We start from the raw sequence: 24,788 nt of genomic DNA, 5'->3' as shown, positions 1-24,788 counted from the left end.
TGTACACAAATGTACATAGTGGAACCAATCCAAATGTCCATCAACTGATGCATAGATAAACAAATGTGGTATCTCCACACCATGGAATAGTATTCAGAAATATAAAGGAATGAGGTGTTAGCACACACCACAACTTGGATGAACTCTGAGAACATTATGCTAAGTAAAAGAAGCCAGTCACAAAAGAGCACATGTTGTATGATTCCATTTATGATTTAACAAGCAAATCTAGAGAGAGGAAAAGTAGATTAGTAGTTACCTAGGGCTCGGGGGTGGTTAAGTGGAGAGGTGATTGCTAAGGGGTACCGAGTTTCTTTTTGAGATGATAAAAATATTCTCAAATTGACTGTGGTAATAATTGCCCAACTATGTGAATACACTAAAGACCAGTGAACTGCGTATGGTTGTCCCTCCGTATACGTGGGGGATTGGTTCTGGGACCTGCCATGGATACCAACATCTGCAGATGCACAAGTCCCATAGTTGGCCCTCTGTCTCTGCTGTTTTGCATCTGAGGAATCAACTAACTGCAGACTGTGTAGTACTACAGTATTTACTGTTGAAAAAAATCCACATTACTCAGACCCATGTTGTTCAAAGGCCAGCTGTAAGCTAAAGTTAGCTTAATGCATATGTAACTTTTCCTTTGTCTTTTTATTTTTCTTGACATTTTTTTTTTCTTTGTACAGTACACAAACAGAGGAAAATTGCAGTGGTTCAACCAGAAAAACAGTAAGTGATAGTATGTTTGAATAGTTGACATTTGAAAGTTAGATATCTAGAAGAAGAAATAACTATTTCAGAGAGTATGTCTCCTCATATATTGTTTTCTCAGATGGAAGCATAATCCTTTAATTCAGCTTTTGATAGTTTATATACTTCTCCTTACAATATGAGCATTTCCTAAAGTGGCATTATATATAAAAGGGTACAATGCATTCTCAAGATGTTCCCCAAATTGAATTTTCTTTGGCTTTTAGACCCTGAAGACATTTGAATAAGAGAGGAAATAGAGTCTCTATGCTGGTATTTGTTAAGGAAAACCAAAAATTATAAATCAGGTTATGATTTGTCGCAGTGAAAAGAACTTGAGGTAGAAAACAACAACTCTACAAGAAAAGTCACACTCAGAGGAGTGCTTCTGTCTCCCATTAAGAAGCCCTTTGGGACTTCCCTGGTGGTCCAGTGGTTAAGACTTTGCGCTCCCAATGCAAGGGACCCGGTTTCGATCCCTAGTCAGGGAACTAGATCCCGCATGCCACAACAAAGATCCCGCACGCGGCAACGAAGATCCCACGTGCCGCAACTAAGACCCGGTGCAGCCAAGTAAATAAACAGATAAATATTTTTTTTAAAAAACCCTTTGTAGCATTCCTTCATACACACTGTTGAAAAGCAAAGAATTAGTGGTGCCTTTAAAATACAAGGGATTCTGTGTGCATGCGTATTTTTAAAAATTGGGTTTTCAATTCTGTCTTAGCTCAGGCCACCAGAACAAAATACCAGAGACTGGTGGCTTAAACAACAGAAATGTATTTCTCACAGTTCTGGAGGCTGGAAGTCTAAGATCAGGTACTAGCCTGATTTGGTTCCTGGTCAAGGCTCTCTTCCTAGCTTGCAGATAGCCGTCTTCACGCTGTGTCCTCACATGGCAGGAGCGAGGAAGAAGGGAGTTCTTTCTTTCTTGTTCTTCTTATGAGGCCACTGATCCTATCGGGTTAGAGCCCCACTCTTATTTACTGCCTAAAAGGCCTATGTCCAAACACACTCACATGGGGTGGGGGTGGAATTAGGGCTTCAACATATGAATTTAAGAGAACACAATTCAGTCTCTAGCAAATTCTGTATAATTTATAGCTGCTTTCATGGCTATATGAGTAATAAAACTGACAATTGAGGTGGAGAGAAAGGCTGCAGCATTCTAACCCAGCTAGAGGACTGAGAAAGCAATGACAAAAAAACTGGCTTTGGATTTTTCCTTGACTTAGTCATCAAGACTGATCCAAAGGTTTAGTCAGGAAGTATTCTGAAAAGATAAATTAGCCTTTTTCAGTGATTGCTGCATATGATGTAATTCTGTTTTTGTAATTTGTCTTTAATTTTGAAACTGATAGAAGGAAACAGACCCTATGTAAAAATGCCTCTGTTCTTCATCTATTAAAAAAACAAGTACAGATCTTCCTCGATTTATAATGGGATTATGTCCCAATAAACCCACCTTAAGTTGAAAATATCATAAGTTAAAAGTGCATTTAACACACCTAACCTACCAAACATCGTAGCTTAGCCTACCTTAAATGTGCTCAGGACACTTATACATTAACCTTCAGTTGGGCAAAGTCATCTACCACAAAGAATACTCATGTGACTTATTGACTACTGTATTGAAAGCAGAAAACAGAAAGGTTGTAAGTGTATTGATTGTTTACCCTGTGATCTCCTGCCTGACTGGGTTGCTGCCCAGGAACATGGATTGTACCGCATATCACTAGCCAGGGGAAAGATCAAAATTCAAAGTATGGTTTCTGCTGAATGCATATTGCTCTTGCACCGTCGTTAAGTGGAAATATCATTAAGTAGAACCACTGTAAATTGGGGGCCATCTGTAGTTTACTTGTGGTTTAAGAATCCAACGGGGGGGCTTCCCTGGTGGCGCAGTGGTTGAGGGTCTGCCTGACAATGCAGGGGACACGGGTTCGAGCCCTGGTCTGGGAGGATCCCACATGCCGCGGAGCGGCTGGGCCCATGAGCCACAGTTGCTGAGCCTGCGTGTCTGGAGCCTGTGCTCCGCAACGGGAGAGGCCGCGATAGTGAGAGGCCCGCACACCGCGATGAAGAGTGGCCCCCACTTGCCACAGCTGGAGAAAGCCCTCGTGCAGAAGCGAAGACCCAACACAGCCATAAATGGATAAATGGATAAATAAAAATTAAAAAGAAAAAATGGGAAAAAATTAAATAAAAATAAAAAAGAATCCAACAAGGAATTCTATAATTTGTTGCTCACATGAATGCAAGTTCATTGGAACGTGCAGTATCACAGCACTGTCTACAGACTGTTGTCCCCTTAGAACATGTCCATAGTTTTTAAAACAATTGCTGTTTCTAAAAAAAGTACAATTGAGGAAGCACCTTTTGTTACCAATTTTGCAATCTGCCACATTTGTTTTCTTCTTAGATTTGAAGGAAACTAATCCTCACATTTTACTGATCTTAGGAATTAACTCAGTATTTTGTTGTGTTTTCTTGATGCAGAGTACCATCCTCAAGGACTGTCCATGAGGGTCTGAAGAATCAGGAGCTGAGCTCCACAGACTCAGGTATAAGTGCATGCAATCTTAAGGAAAAGACGACCTTTAGCTTCTTTTAATGGACTATATCTAAAAATAACTTAAACAATACCTTTGATTTATGGGATGTAGCTTTATAGAGGGGTCTCTTAATTGTGATTTTAAAGAGTTATAATTGTCTAAGATATATTTAGTTTAATAATTATCTTTAGGCTGGTATTTCTGTCCATTATAAATGGACATTATAATATTTTAGCCATTATTTACTGATCACTTGTCAGTGTTAAAGGCTCTGGAGGTCAATATATCATCCCTGAGTTTAAATAAAGAAACTTAGGCTTTTCAGATCGTGCTCTTTTTTTAAACTGGGTGGTTGAGAGGTAGATATTTATTCTTCTTTAAAACCTTTTTATGCTATACACACTTTGTATATATATTTTGCAATTAAAAAACAAACAAACAAAACACTGAAAAACAGATTGTTCCAGAGGCAATGCCTGATAAATTAGACAAGGACCCTTGCTGGAGGCTCAAGCCTTTTGACCAGGGCTCCTTGGAACTACTCTTGACACCCCTTTGCTGGTTGTATAATGCGTAGCATCTTGGCTCTGTGTGTTTTAGCACAAATTAGGCATTTGGGTGGTATTTAGTAAATGCCTAGAGAAGAAAGGAAACCAAAGCTCAAAGAGGTCACACAGCTTACAGTAGAAGGGTCAGAAATGGAACTCAGATTTTTCTCAAGTTCAAAACCTGCACTTTTGTCTCTTCTACCCACTGCCTTTTCATAACATCATTTATACATAGAGGATCAGGGCTGCATGACTCCTTATTTTTGACGTGTTACTGACCATTCTAATGCCTACTAAAACTAAAGAATTAAGACATTAATATCTCATGTAACCATAGCCAAAATGTGTTTGCTTTGGGTTTTGTCATATGTCAAGTTACCTTGGAAACAGAGCCTGAGACTCTGATATTTGCATGCAGGAGTTTCACTGGGGAGTGCTTTTTGAAACACTCCTGGGAAGGGTAAAAGATGCAGGACTGGGCAAGGGGAGAAGTTGAGTCACAGTGCAGTTGTAACAGAAGTCTCTTCCAGTCCCACAGGGAGCCTTGGAGCTGGTATAGCCACTGAGTGTCCCTCAGTGGTGTGTCCCTAGAGGTGTGGTGGCCACACCCTTGTACTCATTGGTCAGTTATTGGAAGTGAGCTGCTTCTCCCTCCCCACCTCACAAAGGGTGGGACCTTGGGCAAGGTAGCTCTCTCCTACTGAGGGGCAGTTCTGGACTGAGAGATGTTCCAGGATAGACTCACAACTGAGAGCTGTAAACGCCCAACATTCCCAGCAGCAGGGAGCATCCCCTGAGAGGATCTGGGTGGCAGAGTTCAAATGGAGAAGTGGGCACCGACATGCTGACCACTGTGCTAAGACTGGGTTCTTAATTAGAGAATGAACACTATGTACTTCAGGGTGCTGTCAACACTGGGCAGTGTACACGCTCGTTTCCTTTTGATTAACGGGCAGTATCCATCAGAAGAGCTTTCTTTGCTTTATATGAAAATGGAAAATGTTTTTGTGTCCTTGAATTTTTTTATATTTAGTAGCTGAATTGCCAACTACTCATATGAGGGGATTAAAAAAACCTTATATTGGAGTACAGTATTCATACAGAAAAATAGTTGAAGAGAGGGGTCTCTAGGCCTAGTTATATCCCGTAATACCTAAAGAACTTAGAGATGTGGTCACAGAATGCTTTTATCCCTCTGAGGAATCGCAGTGATGGGAGGGCTCCCACATCACCAAAGGCTACCAGCATACTAGTTTGGTAGTTTTAAGGGGACAAACTGTAGTTCTGGATAATATTTACCATCACTGTCTAGAAATATTCTAGACTCGATTATTGAGTCGTTGATCTTCAGGAATCATCATGAGTTCTTGAAGTAAATCCTCCACTTCCTGTAGTGATAGAAGTGTGGGGCTCTGGAACAATGTTGCACTAACCAGGAGTTAATCTGCAGTAAGTCAGGATGTTGTTGATCTCAGCAGAGTGATAGCTCTATAATAGACTTGTTGTAAGTATAAGGTATTTCACACTCAGTATGTTAAACTCCAAAATAAGTTCAGTCCTGGCTTTATGTAATGGATATGCTGGTTTTTTTCTTCAGTAATTCAGCTTTGGAAACATAGGGTAGAAAACTATTCTGTTCTGAATATTTGTTTCTCTTCATTTCTCAGTTATGATTAATGGAAAATATTGCTGTCCAAAGATATACTTCAACCACCGTTGCTTCTCAGGGCCATATCTTAACAAAGGAAGGATTGCTGAGCTGCCTCAATGTGTGGGACCTGGGAATTGTGTCCTGGTCCTCAGAGAGGTAAGGTTCCCGCCTAGAGTAAAAGAATTTAAGAAATTTCACAGCAGTCTGGTAGACTCATTCAGACAAGGATCAGCGTGCCGTAGGTGTGACAACTCTAGGTTTTATCAAAAGTGACTCACTTTTCTCATGTATTGGGCAGTGAACTAGGCACATAATTATTTTTGCTCCATAGGAAACATTCACCTAAGCAGTTCTTCACGTGGCAGGTTCACCTCTTGTCAGTGTAGAAAGGTCTTCTGTCAGAGACCACGTGAGGACCATGCAGGAGTGAACATGAGAGTAGTCTAAGCCTGAGAGGCTGTGTGGCATTAACCTGGGACCGTGATAGAACTACATACACATCTGCTGGACTTGAGCTTCCCAGGCAGGGTGCTGCACTGTGGGTAAGAGATGTGAGGTTTTCAAACCTATCAGCCCTTAGGGTGGTGAGGCTGTGTCTGGGGAGGCCGGAGCTGCTGTGTTTACCATGACTAGGAAAGGATTTGGAAGCAAATGCTAGAGTAATTTTAAATTTGTGGTGCCTATTTCTTCCTGATCATAATGTTTAGAATATTTAAGAGGGTCTCATTACTGTCTTATTTGCAACTTTGGTCAACTGTCATATCTTCAGTATTATTATTTTGTTAATGTTTGTTAATTAATATGACTAGAATTAATCACCTAGGTGACATTCTAGGGAATAGCAAGGTTCTAATCGTCTGCTTTTCTCCTCTCCAACCCATATTTCTGCTTTAAAAATGGAGCACAGGTCCTCACTTTACTGATCAATGCAGCCTATAAACCCAGTCGTGTCCTTCGGGAGCTGCAGCTGGACAAAGACTCTGTGTGGCATGGATGTGGGGAAGTCCTCAAGGCCAAGTGAGTAGGCTCCCCTGCCCTTTATTCTTTTTTTAAATTTTATTTTATTTTTATTTTTATTTTTTGGCTGCATTAGGGGTCTTCATTGCTGCATGCGGGCTTTCTCTAGTTGTGGCTAGCAGGGGCTACTCTTTGTTGCGGTGCGTGGGCTTCTCATTGTGGTGGCTTCTCTTGTTGCAGAGCACAGGCTCTAGGCATGCGGGCTTCAGTAGTTGTGGCACGTGGGCTCAGTAGTTGTGGCTCACGGGCTCTAGAGCGCAGGCTCAGTAGTTGTGGCGCACAGGCTTAGTTGCTCTGAGGCATGTGGGATCTTCCCGGACCAGGGCTCAAACCCGTGTCCCCTGCATTGGCAGGCGGATTCTTAAGCACTGTGCCACCAGGGAAGCCCCCCCTGCCCTTTATTCTTAATCATGCTTAACAGGTCACAGAATTGATTCTTCCATGGATAATATTAGGATACTTATGTTCCCTAGGGCAGTGCTTCTTCAACTGTTTGTGGTAAAGGACCAGGTTTGTTTTCTTTTTTAAGTTGCTATCTTATTATACTTTTATAAAATATGGTAAAAATGAGTTACAAAAATATGGAATTCAAAAGACATACAATGCAGGAACAGCTTTTTTGTTACTAGATTTAAGAGCCATAAAATTACTTTTGCAAGTTACTGTGAAAGTTTATAAAACATTTGTTCTTGTTTTCTGACCTCATCTTGTCATGGATGGGTAACAGTTGGCAGGTTATATTGGTCTGTGGACCATACTCGTGGAACCACTACTCTAGGGTCAAGGAAGACTTAATGAAAGTCACTTTTTTTTAGTGGTTAGTGTAGAAGTTATTATTTGAAAACCTTAAACATAGGAACAGAAAGCAGGGACCTTATTTTGCTAATTTAAAAAGTCAGCTTTTAGTTGTCATAGCTTACTAGATTATAAACTTAAGTACAATATAAATTCCTCATCGTTTTCAGAGTCCTCAAACTGTAAGGGACATAGAATATTCTAAGAAGCAAAAATATTTTTCGGGTCTGTTAATATACTTGATTTTTCTCTGTGTAATCACTAGCCCAATAAACTTGGTATCTGATGTCTTCCAATGGCAGATACAAAGGAAAGAGTTACCGAGCTACTGTCGAGATAGTGAAAACAGCAGATCGGGTGACTGAATTCTGCCGGCAAACCTGTATCAAACTGGAGTGCTGTCCTAATCTCTTTGGTCCACGGATGGTTCTGGATAAGTGTTCAGAGAACTGCTCTGTACTTACGAAGACTAAATATAGTGAGTCAAGTTTTTTAAATTTGTTAACTGTAGCAGCTGACCATATCTCATATCCTGGAAGGTTTTTATTTTGCAGACATTCAGATATAGCAGAGGTATGCAAACTTTTTCTATAAAGGGCCAGATAATAATATTTTAGGCTACGGGTCATATGATCTCTTTTGCATATTCTTTTTGTTTTGTTTTATTTTAGTTTTTTAAAAGAACACCTTTAAAAATGTAAATACTATTTTTAGCTTGTGGGCCATACCAAAACAGGCCATGGGTCACATTTGGCCTACAGGCCCTAGTTTGCCCACCTTTATGTACAGAGTGTATATAAATTAACTGTTGCATCTAATAGGATATGGAATCTGTTTATACAATCTGCATGTATTTATTACGGGTCCACTGTGTGCTGCCACTGTTCTAGCACTGGGATACAAATGTAAAGAAAAAAATTCTTTCCTCATTGAGTTTACGTCTTAATGTGGGAGATAGATAATAAACAAGTGAACAAATAGAAGTACTATGGAGAAAAATGAAGCAAAATAAGCAAAGTAGGAGAGTGAGGAAGGCTAGCAGGTGGGGTGCTATTCATACAGGTGGCCAAGAAAGTGAAGGAAGCAGGAGAGCTAGCTGTGCAGACACTGGGGTGAGAGTGCTGGGCAGGAGGCAGGAGTATGTCATAACAACACCTGCTGCCTCTCATTGCTTATCCTCTCTTTTGTGAAACTGCAAAAAAAAAAAAAAAGGCATTCAGAATGAAATGTTTAATTTGGAGTCTTGTCAAGGCATTGTTACCCAAACACAAAATTCTGATCCTACTTTTCCTTACATCCCACAAGCCCTGATGTCACTTAGGAGAATTAATACAGAGGTGGATTTTACCTCGTAAAACTTGAAGATTTCTTTTAGGGGGTCTCTAATTTTGGGCCTCTTAAACTTTATCATGCGTGCAAATTATCTGAGGATCTTGTTAAAATAGAGGTTGTGGTTCATCAGGCCTGTGGGTATCTGGGGCCTAAGTGTCTGCATTCCCAACAAGCTCCCAGATGCTGGTGATGCTGCTGATCCAAGGTCCATATTTAGCCTGACAAGTTTTCTAATTAGGATATGAATCACAAAACCATATGGGAGTATATAACCTAGTTTCTATTTATATTTATTGGATTGTAAACCCCAAGAGCAGGGTTTGTCTAACTTATTATTATTGTGTCAGATTCAGCACTTAGTTTAGTAAATTGCAATGATTAGTGGCTAAGTGAAATGTACTGTTCATATAAGCACATGTATAAGTACACCAATTTGAGCCTTTGGAAGTATGTGGATTATGTTATGCTTTTTGTCTTGAATTTATTTTTTACAATGATATAATTGAAATTAGCCTAGATTTTAGGACTCTTTATAATTTTTCCCAATTAGTAATTTGAATGATATCAAATGGATTTATATCCTTTAGTATTCATTTTTTGCAAAAAATTACGTTATATTTTGATATTACTTTAATATGTAACTCAGAGCTAAACTAGGTATATTTCATTTTTGGAATTGTTTCTATATTCTAAAATTTATATGAAAATGCAAAGGACCTAAAATAGTCAAAACAATCCTGAAAAAGAAGAGTAAAGTTGGAGGGCTTATTCTATCTGACTTCAAGTTTTACCGTAAACTATAGTAATCAAAAGTGGGGTATTGATGAAAGAATAGTCAAATAGAGTGATAGGACAGAATAGAGGGTCCAGAAATAGAGACAAACATATATAGTTAAAGAATTTTCAACAAAAATGATAAATTTAATGGGAAAGGAATTTCTTTCAACAAATGGCACTGGTACAATTGGATATCCAAATCGAAAATGCAAAAACAACTCCTTGGCTCCACCTCACTATATACAAAAATTTATTCAAGGTAATTAATCATAGACCTAATGTAAAAGCTAAACTATAAAGCTTCTAGAAGAAAACAAAAGAGGTATCCTCAAGATCTTGAGCTAGGCAAAGGTTGCTTAGAGAGGACACAGAATTCACTAACCTGAAGGAAAAACTAATACATTAAACATTACCGAAATTAAAACTTTTGCTCTCTTAATAATACTATTTACAAAAAGGAAAAGACAATCCACAGTCTTGGAGAAAATATTCCTGTTTATTTGTTTGTTTTGGCATCCCTGAGGGGGCACAGATGAGAAAATACTCTTAATACGTATATCCAACAAAGAACTTGTCTCCAGAATATATTAAAAACTCTCGGGGCTTCCCTGGTGGCGCAGCGGTTGAGAATCTGCCTGCAAATGCAGGGGACACGGGTTCGAGCCCTGGTCTGGGAAGATCCCACAAGCCGCGGAGCAACCAGGCCCGTGAGCCACAGTTACTGAGCCTGCGCTTCTGAAGCCTGTGCTCCGCAACAAGAGAGGCCGCGATAGTGAGAGGCCCGCGCACCGCGATGAAGAGTGGCCCCTGCTCGCTGCAACTAGAGCAAGCCCTCGCACAGAAACGAAGACCCAACACAGCCATAAATAAATAAATAAATAAAAATTTTTTTAAAAAAACACATAGATTAAAAACTCTCACAACTCAATAAAAAGAGGAGTTTTGAAACTAGAGAAAGCTGGTAGTTGTACAACATTGTGACTACACTAATACCACTAAATTGTACATTTTTATATGTTTAGTTGTTTGTTATGTGACTTTTACCTCAATTTAAAAATAAGTAAATAAAAAGAAACAAAATGATCTGGTATTCGATAGTGGTGATGGCTGCACAACAGTGTATTCATTCATAGTCTGTGTCTAAAGACCGTTGAATATGTACAAATGACGGATTTTATGTTATGTGAATTATATCTCAGTAAAAAATTAAATAAACAGAGAAAACCATTTTAAAAAGTGAATAAAAGACTTGAATAAACGCTTCACCAAAAAAAGATATGCAAATGGCCAATAAGTACATGAAAATGTGTTCAGTAGTATTAGTCATCAGGGAAGTGCAGATTTAAGCTATGATAAGAAATTACTGTATATCCACTAGATTGGCTAAAATGAAAATTACTGACAATTCCACATGTTGGCGGAGGTGTACAGAGCAGCTACATCTCTCGTACATTGCTGGTGGAGTGTAAAATTATATAACCCTTTTGGAAAACTGTTAGCAGTCTCTTTAAAGGTAATCATATGTCTACCATATGATCCAACAATTCCATTCCTAGGTATTTACCCAAGGAAGATGAAAACATTGCCCACTAAAAGCCTTGTACAAGAATGTTCACTACAACTTAATAATTGCCAAAATCTGGAAACAACCAAGGGCCCATCAGCAGGAGAATAGATAAACTGGTATATTCATACAATGGTATGCTCTTCATCAATATGAAGAAATGAACTACTCATACACACAACATAGATGAAACTCAAAAACATTATGCTGGGACTTCCCTGGTGGCGCAGTGGTTAAGAAGCCAATCCGCCTGCCAGTGCAGGGGACGCGGTTTGATCCCTGGTCTGGGAGGATCCCACATGCCGCAGAGCAACTAAGCCCACGTGCCACAACTACTGACCCTGTGCTCTAGAGCCTGCACGCCACAACTACTGAGCCTGCACGCCACAACTACTGAGCCTGCACGCCCTAGAGCCCACGCGCCACAACTACTGAGCCCGTGAGCCACAACTACTGAAGCCCGCATGCTCTAGGGCCTGTGTGCCGTAACTACTGAGCCCACGTGCTGCAACTACTGAAGCCTGTGCGCCTAGAGCCCGTGCTCCACAGCAAGAGAAGCCACCGCAACGAGAAGCCCGTGCAACTAAGAGTAGCCCCCGCTCACCGCAACTAGAGAAAGCCCACGTGCAGCAACAAAGACCCAATGCAGCCAAAGATTAAAAAAAAGTTAAAATTAAAAAAAAAAAAGAAGAAACACTTAAAAAAAATTATACTGAGTGAAAGAAGCCTTGTTGGAAAGAGTATTTACTGAATGATTCCTTAGATGAGGCAAAACTAATCTATAGTGATGGAAATTAGAATAATGATTATTTCTGGTGAGGGGGACTAACTAGGAAGTGACCCTGGGAACTTTCTAGGTTAATAGAGATGTTCTGTATCTTGTTGGGGGAGGATTATTCAGGTTTATGCATTTGTCAGTTACTAATCAAACTGTATATTCAGAATCTATCGTCAAGATTATTCCATTGTATGGAATTTAACCTTAATCAAATACACTGTACCCATGTTGTGCTATGCTAGTGGAATCTCTTGTGGTTTGAGGTACACAAAAATAATGAAGCTACTTCGTTTTTCTTTGTCATTCACATTTAGCACACTACTATGGAAAGAAGAAAAATAAAAGAATTGGGAGGCCACCTGGTGGGCATAGTAACTTAGCATGTGCCCTGAAAAAAGCGAGTAAGAGGAGAAAGAGGCGAAAAAATGTTTTTGTTCATAAGAAGAAACGCTCCTCTGCATCTGTTGATAATACCCCAGCGGGCTCTCCCCAGGTACGAGATCTATGATGTACCTGTAAATGTCTAGAAGCCAAGAGATCCCTGCTTTACGATACAGACAGAAGGAATACCTGCAGGTCTTTCTATTCGGATCTCTGGCCAATGGAAGATGGTCTCGTGGTCCAGGAACTGATTTGTCCTGAATTTCATTGAGACTTCTCTCCTTGTCCTCTAGGGAAGTGGAGGTGAAGATGAGGATGACCCAGATGAAGGGGATGATGATTCCCTAAGTGAGGGCAGTACATCTGAGCAACAGGATGAGCTACAGGAAGAGTCAGAAATGTCAGAAAAAAAATCATGCTCCTCCTCTCCCACCCAAAGTGAGATATCCACATCACTGCCTCCAGACAGACAGAGAAGAAAAAGAGAGCTTCGCACTTTTTCATTTTCTGATGATGAGAATAAACCTCCTTCACCAAAGGTACCCGTTTTAAAACTACAGTGTCTTTTTTTCTCTCTTGACAATTTCCCTCTAGAATCTAATCGTTAATGATGTTGGCGTTACATTTATTTCACTATGGCTTCAGTTGAATTTCCTGGGTCTTTTTCTAAAACATCCCAAATTCACTGATTTACTTGCGTTTCAGGGATTATTTGGAGATCAACTACTTATCAGGAGGAAAGTCTCTCTCAGAATGGCTGCTTGTTTTAAGTAAAAAAAAGTTTCATTGGTAGTTTATTAGTAACTTGTCATTTAGTTTAGGGAAAACTGCCTTTTGATATTTTTCATAATATATGTGGTTTTGTAGTAATAAATTACCTTTTTGGCTCTGATTAAACCATTTTGTTTGGTAGATTCATACATGTGTATTAACACATGCATGCATTATAAGAATGACAGTTAAGTTAGTGTTTTAAAACTGGATTGCTTTTTAAATATAGTCTGTGAACAGAAGTGGTTAAAAACGATTTCTCCTGATAATTTAGTTAAGCCTTCTCTAATTAGAAATACCAGCCCATTTACTTCTGCACCCTGCCAGAGAGTGACCTGAAATAAACCAAGGAACAAGTGGAAGATTTTAAAACTATTTTTCTCTGTTAAATTGTCCAAATTATTTGTGCTGAAACTTTGAGATGAATTCTTGTCCGTTAATATTTCTTATTATAAAAGACAAACATTTCCTGAGTACCTAATGTGTATGGACCTTTGCCATCCTTGCTGGGAGAAATCATGTCCTAAAACCACTTTAAATCCTGCCTTAAAGGGTTATGACTTTATGTAGAGACTTTCTTAGAATGAAATAGCTCTAACACCATTTGGTTTGCTTTTGTCGTGGGGAATGAAGGAAATAAGGATTGAAGTTTCTGAAAGGCTTCACCTGGACAGTAACCCCCTGAAGTGGAGTGTGGCGGATGTTGTGCGGTTCATCAGATCCACCGACTGTGCTCCCTTAGCAAGAATATTCCTAGACCAGGTAATCACAGAGACCTTGAGGTTTTAGTAATGTATCTCTTTAGCAGAGGGCTGTGGAGGTAATAGCAATTTATTTACAAGTCTAAGGAAAAATATTTCTATCCAAAATGAAAAAAAAGTATTTCCCTTCTCAGGAGTAGAACTATGATAAAAAGTTACTTATCTGACTGCCTCCATAGTTGAAGCAGATTATATTATTGCATTCTCATTTTTCCTAAGAGTTTGTTTCCATCCCCTATTAAATAGCTTTAAATTACGCATGCTATACTTAATTATCCTCTTGTTTTCCAAAATAACGATCTGCTTGTTTTAAAAAATAATTAACATCTATATATGTTAGGCTCTAACAGAAATAGTCTGTGGCCTTAAATATTGAGATAAATTTTGTTTTGATAATTGAGGAGATTCAAAACTGAACATCTTTGAAAAGCTGGTCAGGCTTTTATGAATGTTACAGAGTAGGAAAACATTGCAGTTTATAGGTAATATTTTCTTTCAGATTTAGAAAGAGTCCTCTAAAAAGATATTTCTTCTGGCACATTTAGTTGCTGGTTACTGTAGGCTAGTTAATTTACTGGATTTCTGCAGAGCAGAATGGATTCTTACCCTTGGTAAAACTTTTATTACTCATTCTTTTATTTTTTTAATTTATTTGGCTGTGTTGGGTCTTGGTTGCGGCATGCAGGCTTCTCTCTAGTTACGGCACGCAGGCTCTCTAGTTGTGACTCACAGGCTCAGTAGTTGTGGCACACGGGCTGCAGAGCATGCAGGCTCAGTAGTCGCAGTGCATGGGCTTAGTTGCCCCACAGCATGTGGGATCTTAGTTCCCCGACCAGGGATCGAACCCGCGTCCCCTGCATTGGAAGGTGGATTCTTAACCCCTGGACCACCAGGGAAGTCCCCTTTGTTACTAATTCTGAAGATTGATTAGTATGGAGGACTATGAGAGGCATTTAAAAGGAAGTGTGTGATACTTCTGTAAAGGGAAAAAGTGATGAAAGGAAAAGCACAGGGACTTTTGATTTTGACAAAGCGAAGTGAACCAGGGCTGTAATGGTCGAGCTGCCACTCATATGCACATCACAGATGATTTGTATTTTATGCTTTAACAGGAAATTGATGGGCAGGCTCTGTTGCTCCTTACCCTTCCCACCGTTCAAGAGTGCATGGACTTAAAACTGGGCCCTGCCATCAAACTTTGCCATCACATAGAGAGGATCAAGTTTGCTTTTTATGAACAGTTTGCCAACTGAGAAGGACAACCAAAGTGAGCTGTATCTTTGAAGCACAAATGCAGCAAATCCTTCGCCCTGCTCTACAAGTGGAGCTGAAATAGTCCTGGGGCTCTGGGCCCTGCAGGTGTCGGCTTGCTCTCTTTGCACTTTCAGGGAAGGAGGACCCACACTTGAGTAAGCAAAAACTGCACAGAAGTGGCTCTCCTGCCAGTGAAAATGTGGGCATCTCTTGTTCAGCAGATTGCAGTTTTAAAAAAATAAAGGTTGTGAAGAAAAGACTCATATAAGAAGAATAAGCATTTCCACTGGTGTGGCCTGAAAACGAAGAATAATCTAGGTTGCTGCAAAGCACCCTTTTGGTTTTCTTTTTGTTCTTTCTGTTCCTTCCCGTTCCTTCCCACTGTAGATTGAACTTTGTTCTCTGCTTTCTCTTTCTTGGAAAGAGAGAACATAGCTTTAAGTCAGCACTGATTTGGGACTGTGCCTAAGGCACATCAGTGCTTCATTGTCATTGTGTTTTTTAAGCTTTTTTAAATTAAAACAGTTCATTTTGGGGATGATTATGTGGCTCTAGGGTTTTGAATGTGCAGTCACACTTTGATGCATTTTAAAATCTATTCTTAGGAGTTCCTTTGTTTACTACCTCTGTTGATAATTGAGCTTATAGCCATGTATGAGGTTGTTTTAATGATACCATTTTTAAGCTACATGAACACTAAAACTATGACACAGTTGGAGGAAAAAAAACACTGTTTGCTTTCTTAAAAATAATGTGTGGCACTTAACACCAATTCCTTAACTGACTGATCTAAGAACTCTACTGTCATTGTTTTGCATCTTGACCCAGGTTGGGCTGCCTGTTTCAAGTAGTTCAGAGATTGTTGCTATTTCAGTTGAATTGCTTTCTCCCTATTAGTTCTCAAAGGGACTTCAGAGGCTTTTATTTTGTGTTTACTTTTCTCTACAGTTGTTTGTCTTTCATTTTGAGAGTCCTCACTAGGGGTAAAAATCAGTAGGTGTTCCCTGGACCCACAGTAAAGCCCATTTCCCCATCTTTCTCGGTGTCTCCAGGCAGATAGTGTAGAAGCACAACAGAGAAAATAAGTTTTAGGAGGGGTGATGCAGAGCATGGCATTTCCGTCACAGTATGTCCTCAGTGGCTGGATAAAGATTGAGAGATGGTTAAGGATTCTAGAAACGTCTTTGCCTAGTCACGTTTACTCTTTCTTCGGTTAAACCTTTAAATTGAATGTATTCTACGGTCAGTTCCCACTCAACAACTCAAGTTTTCTTTTAGGTGTTTCTTTTGACCCAGCTCAAGTTGGTATTAAACAGGCAAATTTTCACTTATGATTGCACTGTTAGCTATTATAGAATAATAGCATTTGCTGTACTGTTCCAGCCATGTGGAATGAGGAAAGATACATAGGTTGCTTCCTTTAAATGGTTTGCTTTGCTGAGTGTGTGTGTGTGTGTGTGTGTGTGTGTGTGTGTGTGTGTGTTTTAATTATCCTAGTTACCTGCAAATATATAACCTAATCATTCCTCTTCAAGATTTGAAAATGTTTTAAAACTACAAACTGGGTAAATTCTAAACAGCTATACAAATATAAGGTAATTTTATTACAAATTTAAACTGATTGTGATTTTTTTCCTTTTCTTCCCCCGCTGCCCCACGTGTTTTTATGGACCTTGGCAAACATTTGTAGTCTGAATCTTCTCTTCATTGGATACTTTATGAACCACCTTAACTCAGGCCCTCCAACCAAACCATATATTAAAGCATCAACTCTTTGCTTAGGTTACTACCGGATATACCTGGAAAGACGCTTCATTTAAGTAGAAGTTAGTATGTTTGAACTTATCGGAGATATAGTTTTTAAAGTTTTGATTGATTCTGTGCCCCTGGAAGAGAAGCATATATAAGATGCTTGGGAACAGTTAGCATTAAGTAGATAGAGTTTCGGCGGGAGGGGAGGGGGCGGGGGAGGTGGGTATCTTGCATAATAAAATTTCCTGAGAGCTCAGCAGTCAAGGCACTAAGGCAAAGAGTTCCTTGAAGAAGATCAATGAAACAAAAAAAGTCTGGAACTAATTAACATTGTTGTCTTATTTAGGAAAATGAGATTTTCTGTAAGAGAATTTACCAAATGCAACAGTGAATATGTTATATTGTCTCTCTCTTGACTTCTTCGGAAACCATAGAATTTAAAACACCTCCCTTCACAGGTGAGGGGGCAAAGCCCCTGCAAGATGAAACACACGGCCTTAAGTAGTAGTCTCTGATCAGGTAGAGTGGGGCCCCAGCCAGCTTGTCTGTTTATGCCATGATTATTCAAGCTCAGCTTTCTCCCAGAGAGAAGCTGACTCTAAATTGGACAAGTAAGTAGGGTTTCCCTTAATATTTTTTGCATTCTCATACCAAGATAATAGTTTATCAGGCAACTACATTAAAGAAGTATTATATACCCCCAGCACCTATTCCTGGCTGTCACAGAAGAGAGGATAATTGTTTGGGAATTTGGCACAGGGCTTTTTTTTTTTTTTTTTAAGTATAAAATTTAGACTCCATTTGCCTCATAATGTGGCTGGGGCTGGACTGGCCAGCGGCGACAGTCTGATTGTCGTGATTCTGAAACAAATGTTAAGCCTGATAACAGCTCACCATGTTGGGGTGAAATGTTTGTTATGTTGCAATAGGTATATGAACTTTGGTTTTTAAAGATACCAGCCTCTTAAATCTGTGCGAGGTACATTATGAGGGACTGCATTTGTCTAAATTTCACCTTCAGCTGGCTCCATAGCCTCCCTAAGGTCAGGAAGTTTTCCAGGATCCATTTTTGATCCTGAATTGACAAGCTTGGAAACAGGTGAATGGATTATATCATGCTCCTGGACCTTGAAGTTGACTGACCAATGTAAGCCTATTATTGTAGTGCTGGTGTCTTAGGGGAACCTTTTACTGCATGCGAAGATTTGCTGTGACATTTTGACTATATTTTGTGGGCTTCTGGGGACTGTGCTGTTTTCATCTGTAAACCACCTCCATTCCTCTCCGTTGAAGCAGAACTGAGGTGGCTAATGCAGGAAATGCATTAATGGGAGCTTTTGTCCTATCTGCCTTTCTTTAGCATTATAGGTGGCTCCCAGCATCTACATTATAGATATAAGAGGTCAGGGAAGGATAGTTACCAACCTCTGGAAGGGATGGGCTTCTTGGGTAAATATTTGTTGAATTACGATAGAGGCAGTCATAGAAAACCAGTTCAGAACTTGACCTTTATACGCTCCTTCTCCTGGAAGTAAAATTTTTCTCACTGTGAGAGAGAGGGCATTGGACCTAAGCTTCCTGAGGACTTGAATACATTTTACTTGTACCAATTCAGTCACTAATACCATAACTGAATACAGAGTAAAAGCTTTAGGAGGCCTCAGGTTGGATAGTACTCAGAACCATCCCCTCCCCCAAGCCAGAAAGTATTTCTGGGGCACACACAGAACATCAGGGAACTGTAGGTAAGATTTAACTAAATGGGGACACTGGGAAAACTATCATAGGCACTTCTGTTTACTTGGTGCCTATCACCAAAGACATTTATTTAAGACACCATGTGCTGGTTTGATTGATGCCCACAGATACTCTGAGAGAGCTGTTAGGAGCATAGCCTCGGCAGTGGAAACACACACCAAGTTTGAACTTTGGTCCTGTATATTGGGGATGTTTGTGTGTGTGTGTGTGTATGTGTGTAAGTTCAAAAGTGTTCCGTGTTATCAGTTGGCCTTTTGAAGATGAAGGAGAGGGGAGCACTAGCAAATGAAGTATAAATCTCAGTAGGGACTGGGTACCCCCTTTAAAAATTTGAATGTCTTTGGTCCTGGGTCCACCCAAAGTAACCATGTGTCATGGTCATGGTGCTGGCTCGGAAACCCTGTAGGACAGAGCCTCCTGCAAAACCAAAAAGAAATCAATCACTTTCATGCACGTATAACTCTTCCTTGATTTTATTCACTTTACAGTGTTTTGCTAGTGAATTTTGATGATTCCCTCCCATTGTGTCAGGATGTGCATACTTTGGAAATTTGAATTTATCTAAATAAGTCACCTATGGACTTGGAGTTTTGGCAGGAGAGTTCTAAACTCCAAGCCCAGTCCAAACGGATCTGGTTCCAAGCCTGCTCACCTGGGATTTCCTCTGTACTTGTACCAGATTTCACAGGTAGTTCTGTTTCTGAGGGCAGCCTTAGGGGTGAAGGTATAGAAGGTGGTGGGCCATAAGTGCACTGGAGATCGATTTTCTTCATTCTAGGGTTTCAGAAGTCTTAGATTTTTGCAAGAACCAGCAAAACCAGGAGTGGGGTTGGAGGAATGGAGAAGTAGGCCTAAAACTCCATTCCTTTATGTCTTTTCTGACCTGACACACCATTTTTGGTCTGTTCTGGTGCCGTGGCCTATCGCAAAGGACTGTCTTAAAGGGAAACAAGCCACAGCCTTGCCGGACATGTCTTTAACTCCAGCAGTAATGGAGTTAAAGCTGTGGGAGGCAAGGGTCTCCGACTATGTCTGGAGGCAAAGGATGACACTGGCTAGTGATATGAAGCTACCGTTACTAATAGGTGTGCCTGTTCTCAGGATGCGTGGGAACTCAGTCCTACGGGTTTCTACATGTTTTAGTTTATCTAACTGCATGCCTAACTTGGCAGAGTGGATGTGAGCAAATAGTGTTGAAAGGATGAAGGTAGGCTCTTGGGGCAAATCAAGTCACAAAGCAGATGACTGAGAGGGAGGTTACAAAGTTTAGACAAAGTTAAAACTTATCTCCTTTTGCAAGAAGTCTCTAGGGGAGTGTACTTTGAATGTTTCTCTTCAGATTTTTAAGTGCTCATTTTTTTCCTCTTCTTTTTTTTTTTTCTTTTTTGTTGACTATTCTCTGAAGACAATCAGAGGCCTGCGAGGGTGGGACTCCTGGCTGGTTCCAGCACTGTCCTTAGGCCCTTTTCTAATACTAACTCGTTGGAACTGATGCACTTTAATGTATGTTGTCCTTTCTTTTTTTTTTTAAGCTGCTTGTTTGGAACAAAATGAAATGCATATTGTGTTGTATCCTTCCTGCTTACTGTTTTTCTCTTAATTTTAAAAGTTATGCATTGAGGATAAAGTATACTTAAGGAGAAATATGCACAAGAATACCTATTAAAATAACTCCCATCAAGTTTGATGGTACAACGTCAAGGGATTAAAAAATAACTATTTTGGATGAATATTTTGCGTGGGTTTTTTTTTTTTTTTGGTTTGTAAATAAGAGTGTATATAAACGTGTGGTATGTTATGACAGTTTTAAGTGGTCGTGAGAAAATTAAAACAGGTCTTAAGGTATATTTAACTTCCTTTGACAGCAAAGAAGGCATCTTGACCAGAGTAAATACTTCAAAACTGTTTCCAGTGGGACCTCAGAGAATCATCTCTGAATGGAGGAGAAAGTTCCTACCTGCTTCAATAAAATTAACCTTTCCAGAATTCTCCCCCCATCCTGCTGTCTGATCCTTTCCCCTCTGATCTGGGTACTTTTTAATTGCCGTTCAGAAAAGGTAGGAAGAGCAGAATTTCCCATAGTGAGCTTGCTCCCGGCACCGAGGACTCTGCCCCGATCTCTGAAGACTGCTTCTTGTTCTTTACATTTGCCGTGGCACAGCAGCGACGGGCCTTAGGGTTCCTCCACATCTGGATGTGCAGAGCACTGCTTTGTCAAAAATATTCATTTTTCAGCTCTATGTGCAGTTTTCCTTGAGCTGTGTCTTCAAGCAATTAATAATCTCCTTAAGCCCAACTACAATCTCTTCGGCTTTAAGGACACATCCTATTGTTTGGTTCTCTCTAAATGTGGACTGTGACTGCTGAGCATACATCCCCGTAAGGGACCTTCTTAGACTTAAAGACGGTAATGCAATTTTTCCTTACCTGTTTATTTTCTTAACCTGATTTTCTGTATTTTCCCATGGTCAATACTTGTGGAGAGTTTTTAATTTTATAAATTAAAAATCAGTTTAACTTAAAAAGCATTTTGTTGCATGCTCTCTGTGCCAGGCACTATGTTGGATTCAAAGCCGAGTAAAAAATCAGTTCCTGCCCTCAGGAGGCTCACACTCAGCTGGGAGAGAGAGGTGTGTACAGCTGTCTAATTTAGCAGTCTGAAAAGTTCTGGTGGAGCAGCACACACAAGGTAATGTGGATGCACAGTGGGGACAGGGGGGTCAGGCAGGCCTTCAAGCATGCGTAGCAGTTCATGGAGCAGGGAAAAGGGAACAGTATTCCATGCAGCTAGAATGCCATGTAAAGGCACAGAGGTGTGGAAGTGCATTGTAAGAGAAGGGCTGGGGAATTGGCTCTAGGGAGCCAGTAGCATTTGTGTTCTCCAGATAATCAAGTTAATATTCCTATTAACCAAGAAAGCTTTTGGATAGCATTGAACCTTTTATGTAATTGGAATTTCTTGATGGCTATCTTTAGGGGAACTTTCCCTAGGTTTGGTATTTATTGTTCAACAAGTGTACCCCAATGTCTACTGGAATAATACTGTGTGTACACTGGCATTAAATGGATGCAGTCCTGGTCAGGGACCTGAGAGCACCAACAAGAGGTGTCTGGAGAAAAGCCAGAGGCGGCTGAGAGGGTAGGTGACAGAACGGGGACTAAAGGCCCTAGTAGAGGAAGGGAGCAGGTTCTGAGGAGTCAGAAAGGGTTGAGTGGGAATAAATGTGAGTGTGTGTGGAGGGAGGCCCTGGAGACTGACAAATACCAACAACCTGGTTTTCTTTTATGAATCACGTTCAAAATGAACAAGATGGGGCTATATCCACGTGTTTACAGCATATACCCTGTATATTTTAAAATGAAGGCAGTTGGATTGAAATGACCATTTAAATTACGTTTATGGGAGGAAAAGTCGATTCGGGGCCTGAATGATGAATCTAAGACAAGCCTTTGGCCAGGATACTGGTACTAACAAGGAAAGTACAAGGACGCCGAAGGTCTGGGTTGGAAAGAATATGCTTGTGTGCGGAGTCACATTGTTTTCCTCAACGACCTGCCTCAGAATAATCCAGGCTGCTTGCCGAAAATGCAGATTGTTGGCCACCGTCTCAGAACAACTGAATCGGAATCTGGGGGTGGAATCCAGAAGTATTTTTTCATAAGTTCTTCAGGGGTTTATCTTAGAGGGAAAAAAAATTTTTTGTCACAGATCTAACCTGCTCCTGCCCTCCCAACCTGGAGCTCGGAGTCCAGGCTCGGGCTCTCAATCCGTTTTGCGCAGCCCATCTCACCTGGTCTGTTCTACCTGTGGTCAGGACCCAAGACACCGCTCCCTCTCCGGCCGGAGCCCCGCCCCTGGTGGGGGGGGGAGTAGGAGCGGCCAAGGCCCGCCCCCACGCCGGGCCTGGCCAATCAGGCGCTGCGGTCTCAGACGTCGCGTTACGCGCGGCGCCGAGTCGGCCGCGGGGCGGAGGTACCGGCTCCCGGCTCGGACTCCGGGCTCTGGGCTCGGCGGCGAGGGCCCCGCAGGTAGCGAAGCCCGGCGGGCGGGCGGGCGGCGGCGCCCAGCGCCCCTCGCCAGGCCCGCCATGCAGGGTCCTGCCGGGAACTCGAGCCATTCACTGCCGGGTGGGCCGCCTTCCACCGTAGCGTCCGGCGCGGGCCGCTGCGAGAGCGGTGCGCTCATGCACAGTTTCGGCATCTTCCTGCAGGGGCTGCTCGGCGTCGTGGCCTTCAGCACGTTGATGCGTGAGTCCGGGACCCCCGCCTTCCTGAGGCCCTGCGCCGCGAGCCTCGGGCCCACCGGCCTCGGGGACCCTCCTGCCTGAGGAGTTCAGGCCTTGGGGACCCAGGCCCTTTGGCGAAGGTGCTTTCCTCCCGCGAGCCCAGGCTGGGCATTCCCAGACGAGGGGGATCTTTGGCCCCGTCCCAGCGTGCTGGGTCCCTGGCCTTATCGCGGCAGCCTCTAGTCAGGGGTCACCCCTACTCCTCTTCTCCCACCCGCGCACACCTCTCTTCTGAGATGCCCCCCTGCAACCGTGTCATCGCAAATTAAAGCTACCCAACTTAACAGCCTACGGCCATGACCCCCGGGAGGCATATTCCTTTCTGCCCCCTTTTAAAGGCTCTTCTTAGCCTCCCCTTCGCCCCCAGCCTGATACTGAGCTTTTTTCTTCACCTTCACTTCAGGATTTTACTATGTCCCGTTCGCATGTAAATCCTGCCACCTTGCAATACCTGGCTTATTAGGCCGTGCATTCCGTTCCCAGTACTACTTCCCCCGCCCCGGCCCTTCGCCCTCAGCTTAATTTTCTGTTTTGGTTGGAGCCGGACCCACCCAGACTGCCTTCTTCCCCGCATCTCCTTTTTCCTCTCCTTTTCCTGAACAGGCTCACCTGTTCCATCTCTGTCCCAACCTTTCCTAATTAAGTTGCATCTCAAGTCTCCCCTGGCTGTTCCCTTTCCCAGCCCACTTTTGTTTATATTTCAGGTATCCTTCCTTTCCATGAGACTTGGGCAACTTAGGAGCTTAGTGGAGAGGCAGACTCAGAGGGTCTGAGGAGGTCTTAGAATTCCTGTGCTAAGTCATCAGGGGCCCTTCCTTGAGAGCTTCATGATGGGGAAGAAAGCCCCAGATAGCCCTTCTGGAAAACCAGAAGTTCCAACGTGTTGTCAATGTGTGCCACGTGTTGAGGGGTTATGTTTTCTTAGTGTACATTCTTCCTTTTATTAAAGTGACAAGAGGCCTAGTAGCCCTGTGATTGCATTTCAGGGAAAGGAAGGGTTATAACTATTTTGACAGAGGTGTTCCAAAATGACTTGTTCTCAAAATTTCCCCACTGTGCTCACGTGGGCAGAATGGGAAGTTCCTGCAGAAGGTATGCTCCTTGGCATCTGGGAAGGATCCTGCAGCTGTGTGTGTGTGTCTTGTAGGGTCCAGTTGCTGGAGTTGCACCTTTGCTTGTTTGTGATGTGCGGCTTATTTGGGTGAATTCTCCCAAGCTTTAGGTAACCCTGAAGAGGCTATTCTTGGACACCACTTTTTTTCTGGTTGCCTGGCCTTCATAAGTCTTGCAACAAGTCCCAGACTGTATGTGTTTGCTACTTTTTCTCTCCTTTTTAGTCTCTACTTGCCTTGCTGTTTTCCCTGCTGAACAAATACCCACTTGTTCCCACAGTAATAGTTTGTGACGACTTAGGGAAAATCAGCTTCTGACTTGGGTGCATGAACTGTATGTCTGTATATTCGAGACAATGTGCGTGGGTCTGCACTCCCCTCCCCACGTTTCTCTCCTCCAGCTGACCTTCCTTTCTCTCTAAAGGAACTACAGGCTTAGGTTTTATGTTGTTCCCTGACCTAAGATTTCTTATCATAGCCCTGGCTATTTTTATGGGTTTGATAGGTGCTGATGGCCCCACTAATTCCCTGGGGTTTGATACTTGTGATTCAGAGAGGGAAGTGTGATTATGACAGGCGGAGTTGCTCACAGCTGAGAAGTGTGCCGGGTTGAATGTGTTCAGAGTGATGGTGCTGGCCCTGCGAGTCTTCAGGGACACAGTCACTTCTTTACTTAATCTTCACTGTGAGCACAAGTGCAAATCCCGCTGTGGCTGGTGTATTCCATATACAAAGGCGGAACTAGGAAGTGGTTTCTTGCTCAGTGTAAGGCTAGACGTGGAGGGAGCTTGTGGCGTTGGGTAGTAGGTCCTGGGACAATGATGAGTAGGGGTGATGGAGGGAAGAGTTGGAAAGGCTAGAGCCGTGTCTGCCCTGGATACAGGCATGGACATGGATCGAGAGCCCTATTCTCCCACCTAGAAGCAGACAGCAGCCCAAGGGG

At 41.8% G+C, this 24,788-nt stretch overlaps 2 protein-coding genes across 12 annotated transcripts in view; both read left to right on the top strand.

The window, feature by feature from the left end:
- SFMBT1 (Scm like with four mbt domains 1) overlaps positions 1-22,281 on the top strand; it is a 135,153-nt gene extending 112,872 nt beyond the window's left edge. For 7 of the 9 annotated variants that reach the window (XM_082414448.1, XM_082414445.1, XM_082414450.1 and 4 more), the window contains 9 exons: positions 690-732; positions 3,253-3,317; positions 5,524-5,663; positions 6,415-6,524; positions 7,622-7,797; positions 12,085-12,263; positions 12,445-12,690; positions 13,556-13,684; positions 14,796-20,299. In XM_082414448.1, the coding sequence (XP_082270574.1) occupies positions 690-732; positions 3,253-3,317; positions 5,524-5,663; positions 6,415-6,524; positions 7,622-7,797; positions 12,085-12,263; positions 12,445-12,690; positions 13,556-13,684; positions 14,796-14,936 (1,229 nt within the window). In that variant the 3' untranslated portion in view covers positions 14,937-20,299. The other 2 variants (XM_082414451.1, XM_082414452.1) reach the window with 2 other exon arrangements.
- Positions 22,282-22,384: 103 nt separating this feature from the next.
- LOC309638467 (store-operated calcium entry regulator STIMATE) overlaps positions 22,385-24,788 on the top strand; it is a 54,844-nt gene continuing 52,440 nt past the window's right edge. For 2 of the 3 annotated variants that reach the window (XM_082414551.1, XM_082414550.1), the window contains exon 1: positions 22,385-22,695. In XM_082414551.1, coding sequence (XP_082270677.1) covers positions 22,536-22,695 — 160 coding nt within the window. In that variant the 5' untranslated portion in view covers positions 22,385-22,535. The remainder of the gene's footprint in view (positions 22,696-24,788) is intronic. The other variant, XM_082414549.1, reaches the window with a different exon arrangement.

Source organism: Balaenoptera physalus (assembly GCF_965194825.1).
Source record: "Balaenoptera physalus genome assembly, chromosome: 11".
In the NCBI taxonomy this organism is placed as follows: Eukaryota; Metazoa; Chordata; class Mammalia; order Artiodactyla; family Balaenopteridae; genus Balaenoptera; species Balaenoptera physalus.
The sequence above is the reverse complement of the archived record's forward strand: the minus strand, read 5'-3'. Positions and strand labels throughout refer to the sequence as shown.